This window comes from Zonotrichia albicollis, chromosome 24 (assembly GCF_047830755.1).
Source record: "Zonotrichia albicollis isolate bZonAlb1 chromosome 24, bZonAlb1.hap1, whole genome shotgun sequence".
NCBI classification, from domain to species: Eukaryota; Metazoa; Chordata; class Aves; order Passeriformes; family Passerellidae; genus Zonotrichia; species Zonotrichia albicollis.
In genome coordinates, this window is record NC_133842.1 from 2,944,988 (window position 1) to 2,968,064 (window position 23,077).

The following is a 23,077-nucleotide window of genomic DNA, read 5'->3' on the forward strand; positions in this document are numbered from 1 at the left end:
CCCAGTGAGACGTTTCAATGGAATTACAATTGTTTGTGTCCTCTGAGTTGGGCTCCCTGGAGAAATACCAACAAGAGATTCTCAGGAGCTCAAAAGAACCAAACAGCATTTACTGGCAATTTTAGAAAATTAGAGAAGCTTGGCAAAAGGTTTAATGCCACGTTCAATCAGGAGAAAACACTTCCCAAAGCATTACCTTGGCTCATTCATCTTCACAAACTCTTTGCTCATTCATTTTTAAGTTAATCAAAATTTGCAAGAGGAGGGTATTAGAAGAAGACACAGAGAGAGAGAAAGACAAAAAAGAAACAGAGAAGCACACACAGAGCTACCAACTCCTGGATTCCAGCAGTGTTCAGATGGAAATTCCAACAGGAGGTAGGGTCAAGATGTGTGCTTGCCTTGTGGTCAGCCTTCAATTCCCCTTGGTCTCCCAGGGCACTTCCCCCAGGTGGGACTTGGGCTCATTTGGTCCCTCAGGAGCTGGGCTGGGGCTGCAGAGGTGGCTGTGGAGCATTGCCTGTGCTGTGCCAGGGACTGGCAGCCACTGCAGGGCTGGGATAGAGGCTCTGGGGGAAATTGGGGTTCCAGGGCAGGGCAGTGCTGGACCTTCCCTTTCATCTCCCACACATGAAATGTTTCAACAATCTCCTCCAGTCTGTCACAATAGGCAATGTTGGAGGTGAAATCCCAATTCAGGCCATGGGCACCTGGAGGAGAAGGACAGTTCTTTTCCATAGTAATGAGAGCATGGAGCCCCAGTGTTTCAGTAGCAGATGAGAAGACACCTTCAACATGCCAAGGTCAGCTGGACCAGTAAGGAGGACCAGGAGGCCAAAGCAGCCAGATCTATTCCAAGTTCCCTTAGTTTTATGCTGCCCTAAAATGTCACAATGACACCTTGGTTCCATCAGGCCTTGCAGTGTCACGATGGTCTCCGTGGTTCCCCAGGCCCCACAATGACATGTGATGCCTCTGTTCCATGAGCCCTGAAATGTCACAATGGACCTTTGGACCCTGGGTGTTTGCAGTGTCACAATGGTCTCCTGTGGCTCCACAGTGTCACATTGGACCATGGATGACATCAGGCCCTGCAATGTCACAATGGAGCCTTAATTCCATGCAGCCCTGCAGTGTCACAAAGGCCTTTTGGTTTCGGAAGCCCCCACAGTGTCACAATGCCCCTCTTGGATCTGTGGGGACCCCCAGAGTCACAATGGTCTCACTGGTTCCATGAGGCCACACAGTGTCACAATGCTTTGCTTATTCTGTGGGGCCTCATAGTGTCACAATGATCTCCATGATTCCATGAGTCCCCTCAGTGTTACAATGGCTTCCTTGGTGCCAGGGTGCCCCAAGGCATTACAATGGTGCCTTTGTATCATGAGGCTGTGAAGTGTCCTAATGGTCTCTCCATGGTTCCATGAGGCCTTGCAATGTCACAATGGACCTCTGGCTCCATGGGGTCTTGCAGTGTGACAATGGTCCCTTGGTCCCATGAAACCTAAAGGTGTCACAATTGTCTCCATGGTTCCATGAGGCCCCGTGTTGCCACAATGGACCCTTGGTTTGATGGAGCCTCTCAGTGTCACAATGATCCCTACATTCCATGGAGCCACACAGCATCAGTATGGTCCCCATGGTTCCATGAGGCCCAGCACTGTCACAGTGCTCTCCATGATTCCATGAGGCCCCACAGTGTCACAATGCTCCCTTCATCTCACAATGCACCACAGTGTCACAATGGTCCCTTGGTCTCACAGGGCCCGCAATGTCACAATGGTCCCTTGGTTCCATGACCCTATGCTGCTGCATTCCCCCCTCCCCTTCTCAGGCCACCCTGCCAGCTGAGAAATGCTCCTTGGGCCTCAGCCTTGGCCAACAGCCCCTGGGCTCAGCTCCTCTGCAGCTCATCACAAACACTGTCTGCTCCAGCCACTGCTGCTGCCCAACCAGCTCCTGCTTTCTGTAGGAGCAGCCCTGGGAACTGTTTCTGTTCCCTCTGTGGCACAGCATCCCTGTTCTCACCCTGCCAAAGAAGGCTGTTGGTGCCAAGTGCGGCCAGGATGAACCATTGCTGGGACTGAAGCCCCTCCCTTGGGGCCCTGCAAACAGCGCTCCAAAAGGAGCCCTTGGAGCTCTCCTGGGCCAGCGACTCCCTCTGAGTGGGGCCTCTCCCAGTCGGGAACTGTCCTGTTTGCTGCATTTGGGGATCCTGAACAACGACAGCGCCTGGGCCGATTCCCCCACTCCTCCAGCCTCAACCCTTCACTGACTGGGGAGATGCCAAAGGATCCACAGGGAGCATTGCCTGCCCTCAGAGGAATTGCTCACAGGTGCCTTGCACGGACTCTTTGTGTCTGTGTGCACACAGGAGTGTATGTGCTGGGGAAATATGTTAGAAATGCTGCTCTCGGAGGGGTTGGAGTGCCTGGGATAGCTGAGTCAGTCAGGCCTGTAAGTGAGGTTAAATCATAAAGTCTAAGTGAAGTTAATTGCTGTGAAGAGTTGTTCTTTTGCAAAGTTGTTTAATATAAGTTATAAGCAGGGTTAAATATTGTTAAGTGTTATTCCTCTGGTAAATTGCAAAGTCATGGGTTATAAGTTAGGATAAGTACTATTAAGTGCTTTTCTTTTGCTAAATTGTCAAGTTGAAGCTATTAGTCAAGGTTAAGTCCTATTAAGTTTGAGCTTTGTTAAGCTTTTAGGCCATATTCCTTTTATCGTTACTCTCACTGTCCTTGTGTCACACACACACAAGGACAGTTCTCTGTTAATTTCTGGTTTGATTGCCTGGATTTGGTTTAGTTTTGTTGTTACTTTGTTTCCTTGCTGTGCCTGAAGTGTCCACTCAGGAGCAGAGTGACTCTTGCCAAGGAACTTTGTGCTGCTGTCTGTTAATATTAAATCTGTTTTTTTCTGATCCCTTGCTGGGGATTTTTTCAGCACTCTCAAGGCCTCATTCGTAACAGGGTGAAGGAGCCCTGACCCAGGCTCTGGCCCTGGGGAACACGGGGACGCTGCCGGGGGGTCCCTGTCCCCCTGTGCCACCCCCAGGGCCCCGGCCCCCCATCCCCGTGTCAGGCTCTGGGGTCGATCTCATGGAACATCCTCTGGGGGAGGCTGCAGGGCCGGGGGTGGGGTGACCCGGGGGGACAGGGGACCCTGCTGTGCACGAGCAGGGTTGGACTGTGCTGGGGGGAACTGTGAGGGGGGCTGGGGCAGAGTGACCTCCCCAGGGACCTCACACAGCCCCTGTGATGCCACAAAGCTCTTTTGCAATGTCACACAGCCACCAGTGATGTCACAGCCCACTCTGGGTTGTCACACAGCCCCTGTGATCTCACACAGCCAACTATGAGATGTCACCCTATGATGTGCTACATCTGCTCTGTGATGTCACAGAAGTCTCTGTGATGTAACAAACCACTCTCTGATGTCACAGAGCCACCCTCGATGATGGCAGAGTCTGCTCTATTGCCTCACACTATGATGTCACAGAAAGCTTTGTGATGTCACAAACCCCTCAGTGATGCCACGAGACCTTTTCTGTGATGTCATACTGGCACTCTTTAATGTCACAGCACACACTTTGACCTCACAGCCAGCTCTATGATGTCATCCAGCCAAGTCATGATATCACAGCCTGCTCTGTGATGTCACAGAATCCCCTCTATGATGCTGTAGCTGCTCAGTGACCTCCACAACGAACACTCTGATGTCATAGACCAATCTGATGACTTCAAAATTGCTTCCTAGAGCACTATATTCTAATTACTGATAAAGCTCCTGAACTGTGGAGTAAATAATTCTGGTTAAAATCTTTCTGTCCGATCATGACCAGAATCAATCAGAGCTGTATTTATATAAATATATCTGGTATTCCAGCATTAATCCTGTGGGACAAATTGGGTTAAAGTTCAATTCCACCTGTCAAATCTTTTACACATAAATCTTTGACAAATTCTTGGGCTGGGATTGGATCCAGCTGTTTCCAGTCTCCTCTCTTAGAAGGAATTTCAGCAGTCTAGGGGCCCTGTAAGGGTTTGAGGATCCATGGTGACTATTGGGTGTCATTTCTCCACCTCAGGTCTCAGCAGGAATTTCTGCAATAAAGAAATAAGGCTTTTGCCTGAAGTTTCCACTGTGCCCATGACAGGATCCCCTCTGAGTGTCTAGGACACCCTGGCTCTTTGGAAGCCTGGGGACTCCTGGGATGTCTTTGTGGAGCCCCTGCGAGTGCCTGTGAAAGATCGGTGCCTTTGCAGCCCAAGATCCCCTGGAATGTCACCATGGAATGGCTGTGACTGCCTCTGACCACAGGGCTCTTTACCATCCCCAGAAAGCCCTGGGAGGTCTCCATGGAGCCCCGGTCTGTGCCTGTGACATTCCAGCTCTGGAAAAGCCTGGAGACTCTTGGAAAGTCCCCATGGAACCTCTCTGAGGGCCTGTGAGAAATCTGATCCTTAGCAGGCAACCATCACCAGGACCCTGTTACTGTGGTCAGTATCCATGGCAACCATCACAGCCCCCTGTTGCTATGGTCATTTTCCATGGCAACCATCACCAGGGCCCTGTTGCTATTGTCAGTTTCCATGGCAACCATCACCAGACCCCTGTTGCTATGGTCAGTTTCCATGACAGCTCCATGGGAACCCCATGCCGGGGTGGTTGCCATGGACACCAGCTCAGGCCTGCAGCCAGAGCCCGTTGCCATGGCAACCATTGGCAGCCCCATCCCCAGGCTCATGGGATCCCAGAACCACAGAATTGGCTGAGCTGGGAGGGACCCATCAGGATCCTCCAGTCCAACTGCTGGCCCTGCACAGGACACCCCAACAATGCCAGCCTGGGCCTGGCAGCACTGTCCAAACGCTGCTGCAGCTCAGAGAGCCCTGGAGCTGGGACCCTTCCCTGGGGAGCCTGGGCAGGGCCCCAGCAGGGATAGGGCAAAAAATTTTTCCTGACATCCAACCTGAGCCTGCCCAAACTCAGCTGCAGCCATTCCCACCACTCCTGTCCCTGGGCACCAGACGGAAGAGGTTCCCACAGTCCCAGCCAGGGACCCGCTCCCAAGGCTGTTGCCATGGCCACCAGGGCTGGCACCACCTCGGATGCTCGGTTTCCACAGGCCGGGCTTCAGGAATGGAATTCCCCAGTTTCCTGCTCCCGCTAAAACCGTGCTGCCCTCACTGCCCTCCCGCCTCCCATGGAAAGCACAAAAGGCTAAGATCCTGGGCTGGGATAAGAACAATTTATTGGGAACAGAAACGAGATAACAAATGGAACAGAAAAACTATTGATCACAGAAGGGATAAATAAAACTGCTTACAGGGAAAACTAGAACACAACTGCCTGGCTCTTCCCAGCAACATATTTCCCCCACCTGGAAAGGACACCCTTCTTGTCAGGAAGAGAGAGAGTCCCTTTCCTGCCCCTGGCAATGACCTGAGGTGGGAGTGAATGTAATTGCAGGGCCATGGAAAGACCCTCATGTACTTCAGTTTACACCATGTCATTGAGACGGGAAGGTATTGGGGCAGTTGTCTTCCCAGCATGGATCATAGGGAACATGGATCACCTGCGCTCTTCCCAACGTTAGACATCCATTGGGGGTGAAGCTGGAGCAGTGCACGAAGCTCCTCCTGCAGCTGGGGCACTCACAGGGCTTCCCTTAGTAGAACCTCCGTTGGTGTTTTGTCATGTTAGAGCTGCTGGTGAAGCTCTTCCCACACTGGGGACACTCGTAGGGCCTCTCCCCGGTGTGGATGTGTTGGTGGGTGATGAAGTGAGAGTTTTGCTTGAAGCTCTTCCCACACTCAGGGCAGCGGAAGGGCCTCCCCTCCGTGTGAATCCGCTCATGCAGGAGGAGACTGGAGTTGCTATGAAATCTCTTCCCACAGGTGGGACACTCATAGGGCCTCTCCCCAGTGTGGGTGCGCCTGTGCCTGATGAGGTGGGAGTTGCGCTTGAAGCCCTTCCCACACTCAGGGCAGTGGAAGGGTCTCTGCTCTGTGTGAATCTGCTGGTGATGGAGGAGACTGGAGCTGGTCCGAAACCTCTTCTGAAACTGGGGACACTCGTAGGGCCTCTCCTCAGTGTGAATGCGTTGGTGCCTGACGAGTTCTGACCTGTAGCTGAAGCCCTTCCCACACTCCCCACACTCGTAGGGCCATTCCCCGGTGTGGATCATCTGGTGGCTGATCAGGGTGCTCCTCTGCCTGAAGCTCTTCCCACACTGCAAGCACTTGTGGGGCTTCTCCCCATCATGAAAGTTCTCATGGACCACCAGCTCTGAGCTCTGGCTGAAGCTCTGTCCACCTTCCTGGCTCAGGGAGGGTCTTTCCTCCTCAGAGCACACTGGGCTGGGTTTGGAGCCCCTCTTCCTGTGGAATCTCTGGGGAGTTTCTTCCCCGTTGGATTCTTGTGCCCTGGAGTCACTCATAACAGCGTCTTTCACAAGGTTCTCCTGTGGGGATTTGTCCTCTCTGGTCCCAATCCTCAGCTTCTTGTCTGGGGGAGGAAAGAGGGAAGGGCAAGGAGATCTCCCCAGTGCATCCCCAGCACGACGGGGTTGGCAGCAGGGTTGTCCTGCAGCTGGGGGCAGTGCTGGGCTGGGAGATGGGGCAGGAGAAAGGGGAAAAGGGACACTGACTTCCTCCTCACCTGCCTGGGTGTCCCGGGGATCCTTTCTGTTCCTCAAAGCCTCCTTTTCCATCTGGCAATGGTTTGGGGATGGGAAATCCTTTTTTGGGAGAATAACAAGGGATGAGAACATTGAGATTTGTACTGGTTTGAAGGCAAACATGGGGAACGTGTAAACCAGAATTGCAATTAAGGAGGAAAATGAAGATCAAGGCAATGATACAGAAACCCTGCCTTAAACTGACAGAGTCAGGATATAACCTGACACCCCTGTTGGTCAGGGTGGTGGCAGCAGTCCCAATAAATGGTGGCTGCAGTCCTGTTGGAGTGATGAACGTGATTCTGTCAGAGCAGTGATCCTGCAGAAAGGTCTGGTCTTCCCCTGAAGGTCCAGTGGTGGTTCTGGAGATCTTGTCCTTTGGGATTCCAGTAGGCAAGCTGCTCCTGGTGTAGCAAGCCTCAGCTTATATTCAGGTAGGAATGCTTGGATCCTCCCCCTGGGTGGAGCATCCCACAATGGGAATGATGGAATTTTATCAGTCCTGCAGTGACACTCAATGGCCCATTCACAGAAGATATCTCTCCTGGAGGGCGTTATAAGGGCTGAGTCATGGAAGAGATAAAGAACCCTGCCCCACCTGTTTATAGCAGTTAATGAAGATGGGGATTGAAAACATGCATTTGGTTACATCTTGCATGGCAACCTGAAACAGTGGGATAATCCCTGCTCAGGGGGTGAACACCACCCCCCTTACCCAAACTGGCTCAGCTGTAAAACCCCCACCCTGGGAAGGGCACACACACAGGGGGCAATGTCACACTTGGCCCCCTCCAGGGGAGGTCTCTCTCCCTTGTCACTCATCTTTTCTCTTTCTTTCCATCTCTCTACCTGACATTTACTGTTCAATAAAATCCACTTCACATTTGGTTGCGTTAGCACCTTAATTGGGGCAGAGGCATCTCTCTAACAATTTTCTTAACCAAATTGCCATATAATTTATGCATAGTGAGTTCAGGGCACTGTTCTCTGACCCCAAGTGCCTTTGGCAACAGCATGGTTCCCTCTTGTGAGGAGGTTGTGTTTCTCTCTGGAAGAGCTCTTGGAACTTGGATGCGGCTTCCTCTGAGTCACTTATGGAAGAACTGATGAGGAAAATGGTTGTTATGGGTCTGGATTGTAAAGAAAATATTTTGTTGTCCTTCCTTGAAAAGTTTGTTAAAATCACTGGAGGAGAGGGAGCAAATGATACCAGCAAGATTGAAAAGGTTCATTCACTCCAAAGTGAAAAACACAATGCTGCTGAAAGTCTCAGAAGAAGCCCAACTCAAGTAGCTGAATTCCCAAATAACTCCAGCCAGGGGTCTCCGGGATGATTCTTTTGGAGAGTGTTCGGAGCCGGCAGATCCCAGACTCGAGCCCCAGATATCTCCGGGCCCTCCAAGAGGAGCTTTTTCGGGGGCAGAGGAGCCGCGATCGCCCCTCGGGAGGGTCCCGGGGGGTCCACGTGGGGATGGCCCGGTACCAACGGGGTGGGACATTGGTTTTGGGGATCCCCGTGAGAGCCGGGGCTGTGGAACAGGAGACCCCCAGGGCGGGGAGAGGGGAAGGGGCGATACCGGAGCTGGGGGACCCCCGGCAGCCCGGAGATGAGGCGGGGACGGGACCCCCTGACCCTGACTGGGGTGTCCTGGGGTGACTTCATGATGCTCATACCCCCAATGGTCCGTTTAGCGCAGGAATGAGTTCTTTAAGGCTGGTTCTGAGAGCGAAGAGGAGGAGGAAGAAGCTGCAGTTTGTTTTCAGAAACTGCACTCACTTCTCCACATTCCGGCTTCTGCATGGACAGACAGCAGGACAGAGCTCTCCTTTGCTTTTAATCAGTTTTTAGGTCTCTGAGGCAGAGAAGTTCCCTGAACTTTGATTTTTCTTTTTCTTTGGAGCCGTTTAAACCTGCTCTGGACTGAACAACCAGAATACCACCAGCAGCTCTTCCCTGAGGCCCACTGGGATAAGCCTGGGCCTAGGCATTTCCAGCGCTGGTCAGACTGATAAGAGACTGATAAGCCACTGATAAGGCACTGATAAGATGCTGAGTGCACGGAGCTACAACCCAAGGAGGGACTTTCAGAGTTTGTCATCTATTTTGGAGCAGCAGGAAGTTTACTTGCTTAATATTGTTCAATTTTTTGTGCTGGTGAATGCTTTGCCTGTAAAATAAAGTTATTTTAGACTTTTCTCTAAGGAAATATTTTCCCGGACTGGCTGAGAGTGGGGCTGCTGAATCGGCATTCTAGAGGAAACTCCTTTTGGAGGGTTTCAACCAAATTTGCCCTAAACCAGGACAGGGTGGTGGAAAGAAGGGGGAACCCCAAGTGGCTGGATTGAGGGGAGGCTGGAGAGGGGGACCTTGGGACCCCAGAACCTCCCAGAATCCAAAAGAAGGACCCTGGAGAGGAGGGATCCCCAGGACCGATGGAATCCCCACCAGCCCTGAGATGCGGGGACCAACCATAACCCAGGAGGGATGAGACTGGAAATGGGAAACACCTGGTGGCTTTTTTTGATTCACTCTTGATTTTTGGACATCAGGTGTCTTCTGGAAATGGATGTGGGTGGGAGGAATCCCCAACCCAAGGCATTCACACCTTGTTTTTTCCCAAACCAGGATTTTCCCCAAACCTTCCAACTGTGACATCCCCCCTGTCCTACTCTGGGTGAGCTCAATCCCAAACCTGACCCCAATCCTTGTCTCAGTCTCACTCCATGTTTAGACACACTCACAGTTCTGTATTTAATCTCATCCCAGACCCAATCCCAACCCCAGCCCTAAAGTTAATCTCATGTCTAGCCTTAACCCCAATTCCAGCTCTAATCCAAATCTCAGCCCCATCTCCAACTCCAGCCCCAATTCCAGCCCCTTCCAACATCCTCAGCTCCAAACCAAATCCCAGGTTCAGCCATTCTGGGGCTTTGGGGGTGTCTCTGTCCCTCTGACCCCGATGATGTTTGGGTGGGGTCACAGCAGGGCTGAGAGGGACAGAGACCCCCCTGGCCTCCCCAGGCGTGAGAAGGTCGGAGAGCCCACCCAGCCCCGAGCACCCTCAGCGGTGAGAGGGACACAGAGCCCCTGGTCCCCAGCCCTGCACAGGCATTGCCTGAGGCCAGAGGGATGGAGACCCCCCGAGCATCCCCTGGGCTGAGAGGGACAGAGACTGCTCTGAGCATCCCCTGGGCTGAGAGGGACAGAGACTGCCCTGAGCACCCCCTGGCACAGGGGTGAGAGGGAGGGAGACCCCCCAGGAATTTCCTGGATGAAAATGATGGAGACCCCCTGGGGAACAGCCTGGGGTGACAGGGACAGGAAAAACCCCCCCAAACCCCTCCCAAGCATCCCCCAGTGCGAGAGGCACAGAGACCTATTGAGAATCCTCTGGACACTTGACAAAATAAACTTGGCAGAAATCAAGCTTGACTCTGCAAAATCACTTTGAAGAATATATGGTCTTCCCACAGGTAACTTGGGATGAAAGCACAAACAAATCCCAAATATGAATAAACCGACATTCCAAGAAGTGATGTGGCAATTCCAATATTCATTGCTTCCTGCACATCTCCAGCTCAGCTGCTGGCAGGTTCCGATAAAAGAAAAGTGGAAATTTGGCCCAATACAGATTATTAAAAGGAAGGGAAAGCTCTGTGTAGCAGTCACAAAGGTGACAGGGATAAAGAGAAAAATGATTGTCACATTTGGTAAAGCCCCCAAGCCTGGGAATTCAGGACTTATTCGGAAATTTATCTACTTGAGCTGGCCTTCTTCTGGGACTTCTAGCCGCCTTCTGTTCCTCACCATGGGGTGACTGAACCTTGTCAGTCTCACTGATAACATTTGCTCCATTTCCTCCAGTGATTTTAACAATTTTATAAGGAAAGAGAACAAATTATTTTCTTTACACTGGCCACCCATATAAGCCATTTTCTTCATCATTTCTCCCATAAAGAAATAAAGCTTTTATAAGCTCCATAAGCTCCCCAGGAGGAAGGAGGGACTGTGTCCACGTTTCCAAGAGTTCTTCCAGGAAGAACCACAACCTCCTCAGAAGAGGGAACCATGCTGTTGCCAAAGGCACTTGGGGTCAGAGAACAGTGCCCTGAACTCACTGTGCATAAATTATATGGCAATTTGGTTAAGAAAATTGTTAGAGAGATGCCTCTGCCCCAATTAAGGTGCTAACACAACCAAATCCGAAGTGGATTTTATTGAACAGTAAATGTCAGGTAGAGAGATGGAAAGAAAGAGAAAAGATGAGTGACAAGGGAGAGAGACCTCCCCTGGAGGGGGCCAAGTGTGACATTGCCCCCTGTGTGTGTGCCCTTCCCAGGGTGGGGGTTTTACAGCTGAGCCAGTTTGGGTAAGGGGGGTGGTGTTCACCCCCTGAGCAGGGATTACCCCACTGTTTCAGGTTGCCATGCAATATGTAACCAAATGCATGTTTTCAATCCCCATCTTCATTAACTGCTATAAACAGGTGGGGCAGGGTTCTTTATCTCTTCCATGACTCAGCCCTTATAACGCCCTCCAGGAGAGATATCTTCTGTGAATGGGCCATTGAGTGTCACTGCAGGACTGATAAAATTCCATCATTCCCATTGTGGGATGCTCCACCCAGGGGGAGGATCCAAGCATTCCTACCTGGATATAAGCTGAGGCTTGCTACACCAGGAGCAGCTTGCCTACTGGAATCCCAAAGGACAAGATCTCCAGAACCACCACTGGACCTTCAGGGGAAGACCAGACCTTTCTGCAGGATCACTGCTCTGACAGAATCACGTTCATCACTCCAACAGGACTGCAGCCACCATTTATTGGGACTGCTGCCACCACCCTGACCAACAGGGGTGTCAGGTTATATCCTGACTCTGTCAGTTTAAGGCAGGGTTTCTGTATCATTGCCTTGATCGTCATTTTGTTATTTAATTGCAATTCTGGTTTACACGTTCCCCATGTTTGCCTTCAAACCAGTACAAATCTCAATGTTCTCATCCCTTGTTATTCTCCCAAAAAAGGATTTTCCATCCCCAAACCATTGCCAGATGGAAAAGGAGGCTTTGAGGAACAGAAAGGATCCCCGGGACACCCAGGCAGGTGAGGAGGAAGTCAGTGTCCCTTTTCCCCTTTCTCCTGCCCCATCTCCCAGCCCAGCACTGCCCCCAGCTGCAGGACAACCCTGCTGCCAACCCCGTCGTGCTGGGGATGCACTGGGGAGATCTCCTTGCCCTTCCCTCTTTCCTCCCCCAGACAAGAAGCTGAGGATTGGGACCAGAGAGGACAAATCCCCACAGCAGAACCTTGTGAAAGACGCTGTTATGAGTGACTCCAGGGTACAAGAATCCAACGGGGAAGAAACTCCTCAGAGATTCCACAGGAAGAGGGGCTCCAAACCCAGCCCAGTGTGCTGTGAGGAGGAAAGACCCTCCCTGAGCCAGGAAGGTTGACAGAGCTTCAGCCAGAGCTCAGAGCTGGTGGTCCATGAGAACTTTCATGATGGGGAGAAGCCCCACAAGTGCTTGCAGTGTGGGAAGAGCTTCAGGCAGAGGAGCACCCTGATCAGCCACCAGATGATCCACACCGGGGAATGGCCCTACGAGTGTGGGGAGTGTGGGAAGGGCTTCAGCTACAGGTCAGAACTCGTCAGGCACCAACGCATTCACACTGAGGAGAGGCCCTACGAGTGTCCCCAGTTTCAGAAGAGGTTTCGGACCAGCTCCAGTCTCCTCCATCACCAGCAGATTCACACAGAGCAGAGACCCTTCCGCTGCCCTGAGTGTGGGAAGGGCTTCAAGCGCAACTCCCACCTCATCAGGCACAGGCGCACCCACGCTGGGGAGAGGCCCTATGAGTGTCCCACCTGTGGGAAGAGATTTCACAGCAACTCCAGTCTCCTCCTGCATGAGCGGATTCACACGGAGGGGAGGCCCTTCCGCTGCCCTGAGTGTGGGAAGAGCTTCAAGCAAAACTCTCACCTCATCACCCACCAACACATCCACACCGGGGAGAGGCCCTACGAGTGTCCCCAATGTGGGAAGAGCTCCACCAGCAGCTCTAACATGACAAAACACCAACGGAGGTTCTACTAAGGGAAGCCCTGTGAGTGCCCCAGCTGCAGGAGGAGCTTCGTGCACTGCTCCAGCTTCACCCCCAATGGATGTCTAACGTTGGGAAGAGCGCAGGTGATCCATGTTCCCTATGATCCATGCTGGGAAGACAACTGCCCCAATACCTTCCCGTCTCAATGACATGGTGTAAACTGAAGTACATGAGGGTCTTTCCATGGCCCTGCAATTACATTCACTCCCACCTCAGGTCATTGCCAGGGGCAGGAAAGGGACTCTCTCTCTCCCTGACAAGAAGGGTGTCCTTTCCAGGTGGGGGAAATATGTTGCTGGGAAGAGCCAGGCAGTTGTGTTTTAGTTTTTTCCTGTAAGCAGTTTTATTTATCCCTTCTGTGATCAATAGTTTTTCTGTTCCATTTGTTATCTCGTTTCTGTTCCCAATAAATTGTTCTTATCCCAGCCCAGGATCTTAGCCTTTTGTGCTTTCCATGGGAGGCAGGAGGGCAGTGAGGGCAGCACGGTTTTAGCGGGAGCAGGAAACTGGGGAATTCCATTCCTGAAGCCCGGCCTGTGGAAACCGAGCATCCCAGGTGGTGCCAGCCCTGGTGGCCATGGCAACAGCCTTGGGAGCGGGTCCCTGGCTGGGGCTGTGGGAACCTCTTCCGTCTGGTGCCCAGGGACAGGAGTGGAGGGAACGGCTGCAGCTGAGTTTGGGCAGGCTCAGGTTGGATGTCAGGAAAAGGTTTTTGCCCTATCCCTGCTGGGGCCCTGCCCAGGCTCCCCAGGGAAGGGTCCCAGCTCCAGGGCTCTCTGAGCTGCAGCAGCGTCTGGCCAGCGCTGCCAGGCCCAGGCTGGCGTTGTTGGGGTGTCCTGTGCAGGGCCAGCAGTTGGACTGGAGGATCCTGATGGGTCCCTCCCAGCTCAGCCAATTCTGTGGTTCTGGCATCCTGTGAGCCTGGGATGGGGTTCCAATGGTTGCCATGGCAACGGGCTCTGGCTGCAGGCCTGAACTGGTGTCCATGGCAACCACTCCGGCATGGCGTCTCCATGGAGCTGCCAAATGACTGAGCATAGCAACAGGGTCCTGGTGATGGTTGCCTGCTAAGGATCAGATTTCTCACAGGCCCTCAGAGAGGTTCCATGGGGACTTTCCAAGAGTCTCCAGGCTGTTCCAGAGCTGGAATGTCACAGGCACAGACAGAGGCTCCATGGAGACCTCCCAGGGCTTTCTGGGGATGGTAAAGAGCCTTGTGGTCAGAGGCAGTCACAGCCATTCCATGGTGACATTCCAGGGGACCTTGGACTGCAAAGGCACCGATCTGTCACAGGCACTCATGGGGGCTCCACAAAGACATCCCAGGAGTCCCGAGGCTGCAAAAGAGCTGGGATGTCCCAGACACTCACAGGGGTTCCTATCATGGGCACAGAGGGAGCTTCAGGCAAAAGCTTTATTAGAGAAGCTCCTGTTGGGTCTCGAGTTGCAGAAAGGATTCCCGATAGCCCCTTAGATCCCCAAATGTCACTGTTGAATCAGAGATGACACAGACTCAGATCAGAAGGCTGCGGGCTATAAGCCACCTGTTTTTTCAATCCTCGTCTTTTATACCTTGGTTTGCTACCGGTGGACCACACTGGTCCTTTGATCAACACATTTCACATGATTGGCCAATTAAGACAACACCCTTCAGTAAACAATTTTATGGAAAAAAAGCCAACTTATAACAAACATTGTCATCCAAGTGTTTCCTCAAAAAATCCACTTAGATAACACCAGTTATTGATGTTTGTTTTACATGCGGCCTTTCTGGGGGTTCCCTGGATGGGGGAAACCCTCCTGTAGCAGTTCTGTTCCATGTAAAAGGAGATGCATGGGACTTTTTTGGTCTTCAGCTTCTTGTTTATTGTTATCTTATCTAAAGTTTTGCCTTGCTTTCCACACTAGGCTCAGTGCATTGGAAAAGCACCACAAAATTGCCCCAAAATGCACAGTTTCAAGCTCTTTTAAAGTTGTCCAATCCAATTAACTCTTAAAACTTACGTTATTTCTACTTATTGACCAGTAATTCATTCCTTGACTGTCCACATAATGTCTGCACAGTGCTTTCCTTGACCAATCACCCTCTGCCACCAACACTGTAGAAAATGGAGTAGAAGACAGGGACTACACCCCAATTCCTCCATCTTGCTTCCTATCTCCACAATACTAAAAATCCCAAAACCTAAATTTCTCACCCAAGTGACATACTATCCTATTTTCTATTATTTATTTCACACTTTGGTAAATTCTAATCTAACTCAAAGTCTTGGAAGTCCTCTCCAAGGGCAAAGGTGAAAGGTAGCGTTTCTCTGGGGGTCAGGACTCCTCAGAGCAGAGAGAGAAATAATCCCTCTGCCCTAGATTCCCACACATTTAACCTAAAAACCTTTAAGCCCTATCATGTGAAGTTACCATAAATGTTCCAGGTAAGTAGGATTAGAAGGAAAAGAAATAAAGAACAACAGAAAGACAGAAGATCCATAGAAAGACACGCAGATAGGAACCAACTGCTGGGGTTCCAGCATCGCTAACAGAGGAACCCCAGGAGAAGACAGGATCCAGATCATGGGCTGGCCTCATGCTCTTGTTTTTAACCCACTGGGCCTTCATGGGCCCGCCGCTGGGGTGGGACTGCCAGCTGCTTGTCAAATCAGAGCCAGGGTAGCATCAGCTGCTAGTGTGTGATTGATTGACAGCTCAGCCAATCAGAGTGGGGTTAGCACAGCATTTGCTATGTGATTGACAGCTCTGCCAGGCCAGGTCAGGGGGTGGGGCTCTGTCCCACCACAAACCAAGGCCTGACCCGGCCCTGGCCCCACACAGGCATTCCAAGCATCCCAAGGTGTCTCGGGACATCGATCTCACCCACCTTTTGACAGTGACCACGGTGACAGTATGGAACCTCATGGAACCATGGGTCAGTTTTGACAATGGACATCCAATGAAACTATGGTGAGACTGTGGAATCCAGGAATCATGGAATCAAGGAGACCTTTGTCCAAATCATGGGCCCTATGGAAGCAAGGATCAACGATCAAACTGTGGTTTGATTGGGATTGATTTAAAATAGAAACAAGGAGCCAGTGTTTCACAGCAGGGTTGCGTAGGGCCAATGGATCCTTGTGACTCTGTTGGGGCTCATGAAATCAAGAAGCCATTGTGACACTGCCAGACCTCACTGAATCAAGGAGACCATTGTGACAGTGTGGGGACCCATGAAGTCAATGGAACGTGGAACAGGTCTGCCTGGTTTGGACTCCTGGGGACAGTCTGACAGGTCCCACTGAATTTGACATGTCAAGGGCCACTTGCCATCTGACCGTGAAACACTGGGGCTCTGGGCTTTCCTTCCTATGGGAAAGAACTGTCTTTCTTGTCTAGGCACCCATGGCTAAAATTGGGATTCTGCATCGACAATTCTCTATATCCAAGGGTTACTCCCAGAACAAATCTGCCCGTACAGTCAAGTCTGGCTAGACTTGGCCTCTGGTGACTGCCTCTCATCTGATCCTGAACCACTGGGGCTCACTTGTTTCCTTCCTGTGGAGACCACTGTGACACTGTGGGACATTGGGGAACCAATGGGCATGGTTACGCTGTAGGAACCTGTGGAACCAAGAGGATCATTGTGACACTGTGGAGTCTTGAGGAACCATGGACACCATTTGGACACTTTGGAGCCTTGTGAAATGCAGGTCATCATAGTGAAACTGCAGGGTACCATGGATCCAAGGGACCAATGTGACACTGTGGGGCCTCATGGAACCAAGGACATCTTTGTGGCTCTGTTGGGCCACATGGTCCTAAGGGGCCAGTGTGAAGCAGCGGGGCTTTGTGGAGTCAACAGGCCATTGCTGCATTTCAGGCCCTTGTGGAGCCAAAGAGCCATTGTAATCCTGCGAGGCACCATGGATCCATGGAGAGTATTGTGGCGTTGCAAGGCCCCATGGAAGCATGGAGATCATTGTGACCCTGCAGGGCCTCATGGAACGAAGGGGCCATTGTGACACTATGGGAATTTGTGGAACCAAGAGGATCATTGTTGCATTACTGGGCCCCAATGGAACCAAGGGCCATTGGACACAGCGAGGCTTCATAGAACCAACAGACCATTAGGACACTGTGAGGCCTTGTGGAACCATGGTGACCATTACGGTCCTTAGGGATTTGTGTCATCAAGGGGCCATTATGACACCTGAGGGCATCATGGAAGCAAGAGAACCATTGTGGCACTGGAAGGCCTCATGAAAGCAAGGAGCCATTGTGACACTGCACACAAACTTCATGTTCCCTGTGGAAGCAAGGGAACATGAAATAGGTGTGGCTGCCTTGGCCTTGGTCACCTGACATGTCTGGCTGACCTTGGAATGTGGAAGGCATCTCCCATCTGCCCCTGCAACACTGGGGCTCTGGGCTCTTCTTTTCATGGAAAAGAACTGTCCATCTTTTCCTGGCATCCATGGCCAAAATTAGGATTCTATCTCCAAATTTTTTTGTATTAAAGGATTGCTCCCAGACTAAAGTTGCCAGGACAGAGAAGTCTGGCTGGTCTTTGACTCCTGAGGGGCAGCATTCACCTATTTTCCAAACACTGGAAAGGGGTCGGTGCTTTTCTTTATATGAAAAAAAAAATCCCTCTTCTCCAGGTACAAATGTTTTAAATTAGAACTCCACATTCATAATTTCGAGTATCCAAGGGTTGTTCCAAGCAAACCTGCCAGGACAAAAGGTGAGGCTTGCCTTGACCTCTGGTGGATCCTGTTCATAAGCTTCTGAAACATGGGGCTCCATGGTTTCCTTCCTATGGAGACCAATGTGTCATTTGGGAGCCTTGTGAAATGAAGGGGCCATTGTGACACTGCAGAGCACCATGGATCCAAGGCACCATTGTGACACTGTGGAGCCTCGTGGAACCAAGGACATGATTGTGGCTCTGTTGGGTCACATGGTCCCAAGGGACCAGAGCAAAGCAGCAATGTGAGAGTTAGCCTTGGTGTAATTCAGAGTCAGCCAGATTTTAGTCCGAAAGAACTGGGCATGAGTTTCAAGCCCTAGTAATCATTTGTTTAACTTAGGCCAAGCTTGAGAGTTCCTCCATAAGCCTTTAGTGTCATTATGCTATGTTGTTCAAGTTCTACTCCCCTATTGGTTACTTGTTTGTCTTATATGGTTATTGTTCTAGTTTTCTAACTCCAAGTGTACATGTTGTTTCTTCCCCATTGTCTCAGGTCTTTGGATCCTGCCCCTTGTACTGTGCTCAACTTCTCCATGTTCATTGTTTCTCACCCTATTACTAAAGTTCCTTTTGGGCAATTCCATCAAACCCGCTCATTTTCATTTTCGCCACACTTGCCCTGAAGTCAGGGAACCAGAGAGGTTTGTCGCAGCCATCCTCACTGTGACATTTGGCGACCAAACAGGAACCATGACATTCAGGGCTCCCTGTCAATCACATCAGCTGGGGTGAGCTGATGGATAGGCAAGTGCTCCCCGGGATTTTGGATTGTGCCGGGCCCGGTTGATCCATCGTTGCTTCGAGGGAGGTTGGCCAGGATCAGCAGGAATGATGATGGTTTCACCTGCGTAGGAATGCAGGTGGGTTTGGGGAAATGGAAGGCATTTATTGCCCATTTTGCCACTGTGTTTTTACAATATGCACCCAAGTTCCATAATTGATTTGGAAGGTTTTGGTGGCTGTTCCCCCTAAGGTGGACACCAGATGTCCAAAGTAGAAAGGAGCGTATATAGATGCTTTAAGTTTATTCTCACTGATCATGACAAAATATTTTCAAAGAACCAATTAAAATCGTGAGGTGGGTCATTAAAAATTTTCCAGATGCCCCTGCTGACGAAATCCATACTACCGAATTTTGGGACGCATTGGGAGTTAAATTGTAAAACATTTAGATCAAAAGAGACCCCATCATGCTCCACATGCTCCCCATTTCCACACCATCATTGAGACCCTTCACCAGCAAGCAATGTGTCAAAAACTGAATCCATTGGTCACTCCTAACTCAGGACCTCTCCTCAAACTTGCCTGTTTTGGACCTTCCACAATCCTCCAAGATGCCCATTGCCACGCCCTTTTGGAGCATCATGCCCTGGAGACTCAAGATGGAAGGAGCCTGAATATGGCCTGACCATCCTCCCTCCATCTTGGCTCCTCCACCTCCTGCTACCATAACCTTCTCTTCCACCCTGAATGAACCTCCAGACTCCACCCCCACAAGTGTGGGTCATGCCCCACTGTCAATCATTCCACCTTCGCCCTGGGCCTTGCCTCCGAACTCCACCCCGGAAGTCCACCATCCTAAATCAAGGCCCTTTCTCCTCAACACCTGACAAAATGGCAATGCCCTTTGCCTCACCCTCCGGCAACAATAAAACCCCCATGGTCAAAGATACTAAGCCCAACTGTCACACTATTTCTAATCTGAATGTTTCTGCTCCAAGTTATTCTTCCTCCTCAGAAGACAGCTTGGATTCCACAGAGCCACCTTGCCCCTCAACCCCAGGAGATCCTTAGAAAAGGATGCGGAAAAAGGCAGTTAAGGAAGGAGACTGGCAAATAGTCTTGAAACTCCTCGTGGCCCCCATATGTTATGAAAGGAGGCAGAATCACAGGTATCAGCCATTGGTTTATGGGGAAATCAAAGGATCTGTGTAGGGCAGCTGAAGACCATAGGAGAGACTTACTTTCTTTTAATGGCCTAATGAGGGCCATGTATACAGCACATGTCCTAACTCCCTACGATTTAAAATATATTATGACCATGTTGTTGTCATCTACAGAATACACCCTGTGGGAAGGGGGATGGAAGAGTTTACTAAATCAATTAATAGCAGACTGTGCTAATAATGAGGCAAGGGCGGAATTGCCAATGAACCATCTAGCTGGAGAAGGACAACACAGCCTACCAGATGATCAAGCAGCAGGCATCCCCAGAGAAGTATTGGATGATATCAAAGAGATGGCTTTGCAAGCTTTAATCCAGCTATCGGATGGTAGCACCCCCGGTTTGAACTACCTTGTGTCGCCGCAGCTAAAGCTTTAGGACAATTAGACCATTTTGGGTTCCTGTTAAGTAAGCAAACCAATGCTACCTCCCTCACATTGAGTGGCTTGCTCTCAGACACAGAGACCATCAGACAGGCCACCTTGCACAACAGCGATAGAGTTTTTACTCTGGGCACATGGGCAAGGCTGTGTAGACTCTGAGGGCATGTGTGGCATGAACCTCTCCAGCCACAGCGAGTCAATCCACAAGAACATTCAGGTACTGAAGGAAGAAAGCTTCAAGGAGCTTCACATGGAAAAAAAAGACTGGTTCAATAAACACTTCCAATCCTAGGAATTAGAGGGTTGAATGATGTCTAGCTAAAACAGGGTCTTAGTTGTTGTTGTATTGTTAATTGTCCCATGTTTGTTTGGATGCTCTTAGAAAGTCTTACAAATTCTTTCAGTTCCATCTTTGTTGTAAAACAGAACGGGGGAAGAAGATACTCAACACAGGATCGTCATGGGCTCCTTGGAGGAGAGAACTGGAGGCCAGGATGGCACAAAAACCTCTCAGAGACTCAGTGTGGGAAAGAAAATTCTTAAAAGTACCTAAAAGTATTCTTAAATCCATTAAGTACCTTAAAAAACTTGAGTATCTCAAGGCATTAATAAGCCTCACTGAGTGTCAGTACAATGCTCTCAAGGGACTCGTTAAAGCAGATAATTGGGGCCATGATTGCACAAACCTCTCACAGAGTCTATCAAAAGGAAAACACCAAATACCTTAAAATAACTGAAGTACCTTGAAGCATTAATGAGCCCTACTGAGTGCTGTTACTGACAAAGACTCTCCAGGAACTAGTTAAAGGAGATAATTGGAGGCCATGATTGCACAAACCTCTCAGAGACTGCCAGGCAACAGCAAAATGCAAAGTTCTTTGAAAAACCTGCACAGAGGCTCCCAGCACAGAGGCAGCTCCTGGCAAGGGCAGCGCTGCAGAGAGACAGCTCTGGCCAGGAGCAGCTCCTGTGCACAGCCCAGCAGGGCTGGGGCTCTGCCTGCAGCCACCCTGGGCACAGCACAGAGGCACAGAGGGGTTAAACTCAGCCTGGGCTGGGAGCACAGAGCAGAGCTCACTCGAGGATCACTAGAGCAGAAATCATCCCAGGTTTGAAACAGTCATTCCCTGGCTGTGGGAAGAGAAGCTGCAGTTCCTGCAGGGATCTCCTGGAGCTGGCACATCCCACAGCTTTTAGCACCTTTCAGGAGGACTCTCAGAGCTGCTCCAGGGCAGGGCTGTGGCCCTAGGGCAGGGCTGGCTTTCCCTGCTGCCCCAGCCCAGGCACAGCCCAAGGCAGCTCCTGTTGCCAGGCTCTGCTGCAGGGCTGAGAAGCCGGGGCTGCAGCCAGGGGTGCCAAGGGCTGTCCTGCAGAGCAGGGTCCTGCAGCCCAGGGCGCTGTGCTGGGGCAGGGACTCTGCTGCCTGCAAGGGACAGCTCTCAGCCGGCCCGGGGAGCTGCTCCCAGCGCTGGGGAGAAGCTGTGGGGGGAAGGAGCCACCCTGAGCAGGGCAGGGGCTGCTGCTGAGAGGGGCTGGGTGGGGCAGGGCTGCTCCCAGCTCCAGACCAGCCTGGGCACAGCTCCGGAGGACCCTTCCCAAAGAAGGTAAGCATGGGATTGCTGGAAAGATCAGGAGCTTTCCTGAGAGTGTTTTCAATTTCCTTATTGGAAAAGCATGGGAAAGTTGGGGTGATGACAAAAAGGTTTATACATTTTATGCATTTTTATATACTCAAAGCTCTGTTAATTATCATTACATAGTCATAAATCTACAATCCTTACTTAACACTACTACATTCTTTATTAACAGTATTAAACTACTATTATGTACTTATGTAATTATAATCCTTAATTAACTCTTGTACATTTCCTAACCTTTCTCTTGGATTTTAGAACAATAAGCTCACTGTCTAAATACATTTCTGAAATACTGTGTTATCAGTCTTATTATCCAATAGTTTTATTATCAGGAAGAGAACCTACAAAAACATTTTTCTAATTGACCAGAATGTGAACAATCAGAACAAAAAGTGAAGGCAAAGAAGCCCATGGACCCACTCCAATGGGTTGACCGAGGAGTGTGTAACTGCGGCAACTGAATCTCCTATTGGATGTTCTTGTTAAATATCCTAATTAATCAACCTTAATAAATTGTTGAAATCAGGGGCCAGGATGTGCTACTTCCCCACTGGGACACCTGGACACTTCCAATAAATGTCTCTTTTTTTATTTTACTGTTCTAACATTTTTGCAAGGGGTTTTTTTCTCTCTTGATTATAGACAAAAGGGGGATGAGAGAAGCAGAACAGTAATTGTAAACCCAGAATCACAGAACATTCTGAGTCGAAAGGGACACACAGGATCATCCAAGGAATGTTTGAACATTTACAGAGACTCCAGAACTGCAACTTTGGGTGGCCAGTCTCTCTGCTGGGAGCCTCCCAAAGGGCCCTCAGCCACTCCTCAGCCCTAGACAGCAGCAGCATCACCTCCGCAGGGCCCAGCAGGGCTCTCCTGAGCTGCCCTTGCCCAGCTGCACACAGAGCCTGCCCCAGCCAGGGCCCTGCACACAGGCAGGTTTCTGTAGGGCCCCGGCCAGGGCACACAGGCTGGGATGGGCTCTGTGAGCGCTGGCAGGGACAAGGCTCCTCTCAGGAGGGAATGTCCAGGCCCAGGGAGATGCTCAGGGAAGGAGAGGGGGCTGAAGAGAGCAGTGCTGGGGGCAGGATGAGGGCACTGTTGGTGTGTGGGAGGTGCTGGGCACAGATGGGCACGGGAACACTGTCCTGAGTGCCCGGCTGTCTCTGCCCTGCCCTCTCAGGCACAGCACCACAACATCTTCTCTTGGTTCTGCCCTGCCCTGATATTGTCACTGTTATCTGCTGCTCTCAGGGAGGCTCTGGCATTTGCAGCTGCTGAGTCTGGCTCTGCCCTTGGCATTCCTGCCAGGCAGGGCTGTCCATGGGAATGGGGTGTCCAAGCTTCCCTGGCACCTGTGGGGCTGTGGGAAAAGCAGTCCATGGGAAAGGGGAATGAGCTGAGTCCACTCCCTGAGATCCCATCATGGGCACAGCCAGGGATCTCCTTGCTGTGCCCTTCCAAGCTCTGAGCTGCCCTCCTGGGTGCAAATCTGTGCCAGAGCCTCTGGGAGTTCCCTGAATGTCCCACAGGGAAGGGCAGAGCTGCCAGAGCTGAGGAAATGCTGCTGTGTTTGCGAAGGG

The 23,077-nt window shown here is 50.9% G+C and overlaps 1 protein-coding gene across 1 annotated transcript in view; it reads left to right on the forward strand.

The window, feature by feature from the left end:
• LOC141731636 (uncharacterized) overlaps positions 1 to 23,077 on the forward strand; it is a 143,743-nt gene that overhangs the window by 51,461 nt on the left and 69,205 nt on the right. Inside the window, exon 5 of the mRNA XM_074558050.1 lies at positions 12,293 to 12,702. Within this exon, the coding sequence (XP_074414151.1) occupies positions 12,293 to 12,702 (410 nt within the window). The remainder of the gene's footprint in view (positions 1 to 12,292; positions 12,703 to 23,077) is intronic.